Below are 4,846 nucleotides of genomic sequence, written 5' to 3'. Positions count from 1 at the left end.
TAGGTACTTATAACGCATTATACATCAGCAATAAACCGTGATACTATCATAGATATATAATAGTACACTTTAGAAGTTTCAAGTATCCACGAATAATATTATTCAATCATAACAAAATAACTAAAATAGTTATTCTATGTTTTTTAATAAGTAATTTCGTCCAAATTTGAACTTAAAATGACTATTAAAATAAACTGTGCTTATGTATTTTTTAGATTTTTTGGTAACAGAATTAACTACTTACGTGAAATCTTGTTTTAAATGTTCAAGCCTTAGATATAAAAGTTGAACATTTTATACATTTTTAACTACAAAATAATTATTCAATTTTAATTTTGATAAATTTTGTCGAAATTTGATCTTAAAATGCTTAAAAAAAAAAATTGTGCCTGTGTATTTTTAATATTTTTTAACTGCTATTGTAACAATATATCAGGAGTCTTGTGTTAAATGTTTATACTTTTTAGCCCAACAGATAAAACTTTATTGATATTTATAGAAAAAAAAACTAAAAAAATTAAAAACTGACAATGTCCGTAAACAGCTCAAAAATAGTCAAATTATTTTCAAAATGTTATCGTGTGTATAGAATGCTAATATAAACATTCAGTGAAATTTCCAAGTATATTCGTATAAGTATAAGTCATTCGTTTTTTTAATTACAACAAAATAAGAAAATCGTTGCATGAGAAATCGAGTGAATATCAAATGTTGTAAAAATATGAATTTCAAACGCTCATAAAAATTTAGTTTGAATTGCTTGTAGACATTTTTTTTTTTTTGAAAAAGGTAGACTAACTTATGAGGAATTTTGTATTACATTTTAAAATCTTAGATTTAAAAAGAAAATTTTTCATGAATTTCCAACTCAGAATAATTTGAAGTTTAGATGCTTTTAAAAAAAAAAATGTAATATTTTTAAAATGTTGTATTTTTTTAAATATTATTCATGGGTACTTGAAACTTCTTAAGTATATTATAATATAGTATATACAAATACGATTATAAACAAATAGTAATAATATAATATTATATCCTATGCTGACATACCGTCTCCGCTCAGAATCGTTTTTCATATACTATGATTTTATATCATCGAATTCAAATTTAACGCTACTTATAACCTACTAACTGTACAGCAGAGCGACACTCACTTTTCCACCTTTTTCAAATTTAAACTAAACATTTTGTGTACACTGAATTCTATAATTCAATGCACATTAAATGGTACATGGGTCATTAAAATTCAAAATTAAAGTGTATGAAACAAAGTTAGACAAATTAGAAATATGTAAATTGTTTAATAGGTTAATAGGTACCTAAAATAATAATTGACCAGAATAAGTAGGTATTAATTGGCATACTATGTTTAGTAAACTTTATTTTCAATACAATAATCAATTACCTATACTGCACGATTCTGAAGTAGAAATTGCCTTATTAAAATGTCCTAATTTACCTAATTTACCTAATCAGAAAATTAAATTACGGTGGTAATTTTGTATCATTTACTATGGAAGTAAGGTCTATGTCCAAAGTATTATTTACATAAATTATATGCTTTGTTATGTCATAATAAATAGTTTTTTAATTTGCTAATGTTTTAATCATGTGGAATTTTGTTTTTAACGTATTTGGGTATTGCAATTGTATAAATACCTACCTATAAGAAAAAAATTTTATTTTTAATAAGTTTTTACGAAAACATGTATAGTATGTATAGGTAAGTCGTAAGTCGTAACTCGTAAGTACTCAAATAGTCAAATTTATAGATGTGCATTGTGCATGTAATTATAAAGTTTACAATACATATCTTTCGTTGAGATATGCGCGCAGTAGATATAGGGTACTGCGTTTTATCTGTTAATTTACCTAAAGAAACATTTTTTTTTTATTCAAGGCTAATGATACTTGTATATGGTACGGAGAATGTGAAAAAGTAGATGATCTTCGTGTACTCAATTGCCATTATGATGGACCCCCCAAACCAATGACCGACCCAAAATCTATAGATGTTCTTAAAACGTGGTGTCCTGATTTCATACAAGATCATTCAAAAGGTAAGTTGATGTTTGCCTTAACCATTTGTTTTTAAATGTTTAAAATATAATGTATCATATGAATTATGAGTTAGTAATAACTAAAATTGTGCAGATATAATTTATGTCGTAAAATTGATTTAAATAATAATGCTATTTTAATATATGTGTCAAATAGTATATATACCTATGTCCTACCTAAAAGATAATCTGATAATAGCTATATAGGTGTCATAGATAATAATACTTTTCTACGAAGAAAACATTTATTAGTAAATATGACTGTTATATATATATACTGACAAAAGTTAAAATTGCATCTACGAAAAAATTGTTCTTATAATCAAAAAACAAAAATGATTAACAATATAATATTATTTTATATTATATATATATATATATTATATGCGAATTATGAAAAACCTTGTAGCTTTAGTTTATAGGTAGGTACAAACTATAAAAGCATAGGTACACCATGAACCTATCTTTATTTTTATTATGTATATTATATATGTTGAATACATTAGATATCAACTTTATGCATGGTTAGAAGAAATTAATACTCATTTAAAAATGTATTTTTACGTATATATTATAATAAGTATTGATTCGTTTGAAGATGTCTCAGTCAGCTGTAGCTTAAATTTAATTTAAAAAAAATTTAATTCATGGTATTTTTAAATATATACCCAATATTATCCATGTAGGTACGCGGTAAATCTATATATTTCAGTGAAATTAGTGAATTATGCAATTAAGTAATACAATATTACTTAATGAGTAATGACCTATGAAATATTCAGGTTAGTTTTATACATTTTTTCATAAAACCAGTTACTCTTTTATAATAACGAATGACCATAGATACAGAAGTAGTGAAGTATACCTATAATTTAATTATTTCATAATAAATTGAAAGTTGAACGTAAATTAAACTGCCATTAAACCAATTTATTGGGAATTTTGTATTACATTTTCAAGCTTAATTAGCAAAATATTTCATCGATATTTATAGAAAAAAATTAAAAAAAAAATTAAAATTTTAAATGTCTATAAACAGACCAAAATAATCAAAATATTTTTAAAATCATACTGTGTATAGTAAAAATATAAACATTTGGTGAAAATATCAAGTATCGTTTAGTAACGGTCATTTGTTTTTTAATGATAAGAAAATCGTTCAATGAGAAATCGTTAGTTTACGCGCGTGAGTAATCAATGACGAAAAAATTTGAACTTCAAACTTTCAAAAAATTAATAAAAATCTAAATGCCTATAATTATAAGTTATATAATTAACTTAAAAATAGTCAACTTTTCAAGTATCTATGGTTATTGGTTTTTGAGTTACACAATTCCCAATTTTTTGTTTTTCTAATGCTTTTCAAAACTATAACGCATCATTGAAAAACCAATACATTCATCGCTTTGCTCAGAATCTAAACTGAACATATCTACATTTAAAAAAAAGATGCGTAGTAGTTTATGTTCAGTTAAACAGTCAAACCAGATTACAATAAAATTGTCTTGTATATAGTTTAAAAATCGTCCAGATTATTATTCTTCTCATTATGCATCCATGGACAATGGACATTTATTATATTTATCTAGTACACTACACAGATTTCATTGTAAGAATATAAATATGTATGTATATAAATGTATAATGTATGAAATTTATATTAGTTACCTAATAACCTATGCGGCTATACCTTCCTATATTGAATATAATATTTTTATAAACCCGGTGTCGTTTATAAGACATTGGTTCTACAATATAAGTTATATCCATAATTCAATAAGCTAATATTCAATACATTTTAATAATTTATAATATATAAACTTATTATTATAGAAGCAAATATCATATACGTACCAATTGAAAACAAATTTTACCTATCTAATATAGTTTACAATCGATCAATATCATAAAAATAAAGAAATGCAAGTACGTAATAGGTACGTTCTGAAAGATTTATTAGAATCACTTGGTAATGAAAATGCTTTCGTAAAAATAATAAGTACGTACCGGTGTACCCGAGATTATTTACCGTGTGAAATTTTACCTCTTCTTGTAAAATATTCCGGGGGTAAAATATCACTAGAGACAATTTTCTGAGGGGGGTACAATTTCACGCGGGTTACACCGGATCACTAATATGTTGTTTAGATATAAATAAGTATTTAGTATATAATCTTAATACCTTATTAACTAAAATAATAATTCATTTAAAAATAAAATAAAATTAGAAATGTTAAGATTAAAATGTATATTTAACTATTTAAGAATTTGGATGAATTTGATTTTGTATACAATTTTACCCATACTGCTATTTTTAAAAAATACTTTAAAATGTTTACTCAATAATATTTTCTGGCTAAAGTAGGGATAGATATTGCAATTTCAGACAAATAAAATTAGTTGTCACATTTTTATAATTTCTCGGAAGTATAATATATTAAAAATGTTGAGTTTGTAAATTTGTTATAAAAATGTTATAATCGCATACTAATAGATATTGTATTGCTGTCTTTTGAAGACTTTGCATCGAAAATCATTTACTATTTAATAATTAATAAGTATTAACTAAAATAATACTTTCTTAAATAGGATTGTAATATGTATTATAATAATTTACATTATACAGGTTTTAAGTACAAAGCACTCATAAGTATAGTCGTATAGTAAATGTACCCTATTCCTTGTCCAGTTGTCCATCATCGAGATGTATGCCCGTAAATATTATAGGATTGAGTCCATAAGTTACGCATGCACTCTTGCATAGGCGCAACTAGGGGGGGTGCTTG

General features: G+C 24.5%; 1 protein-coding gene across 3 annotated transcripts in view; it reads left to right on the top strand.

Annotated features, from left to right (window-relative positions):
- The window catches only part of LOC100168306 (NPC intracellular cholesterol transporter 1), a 20,381-nt gene that overhangs the window by 5,137 nt on the left and 10,398 nt on the right, over nucleotides 1-4,846 (top strand). For all 3 annotated transcript variants that reach the window (XM_016807619.2, XM_001943414.5, XM_016807621.2), the window contains exon 2: nucleotides 1,901-2,060. In XM_016807619.2, coding sequence (XP_016663108.1) covers nucleotides 1,901-2,060 — 160 coding nt within the window. The remainder of the gene's footprint in view (nucleotides 1-1,900; nucleotides 2,061-4,846) is intronic.

This window comes from Acyrthosiphon pisum, chromosome A2 (assembly GCF_005508785.2).
Source record: "Acyrthosiphon pisum isolate AL4f chromosome A2, pea_aphid_22Mar2018_4r6ur, whole genome shotgun sequence".
Taxonomy (NCBI): Eukaryota; Metazoa; Arthropoda; class Insecta; order Hemiptera; family Aphididae; genus Acyrthosiphon; species Acyrthosiphon pisum.
This window is presented reverse-complemented; position numbering and strand designations above follow the sequence as displayed.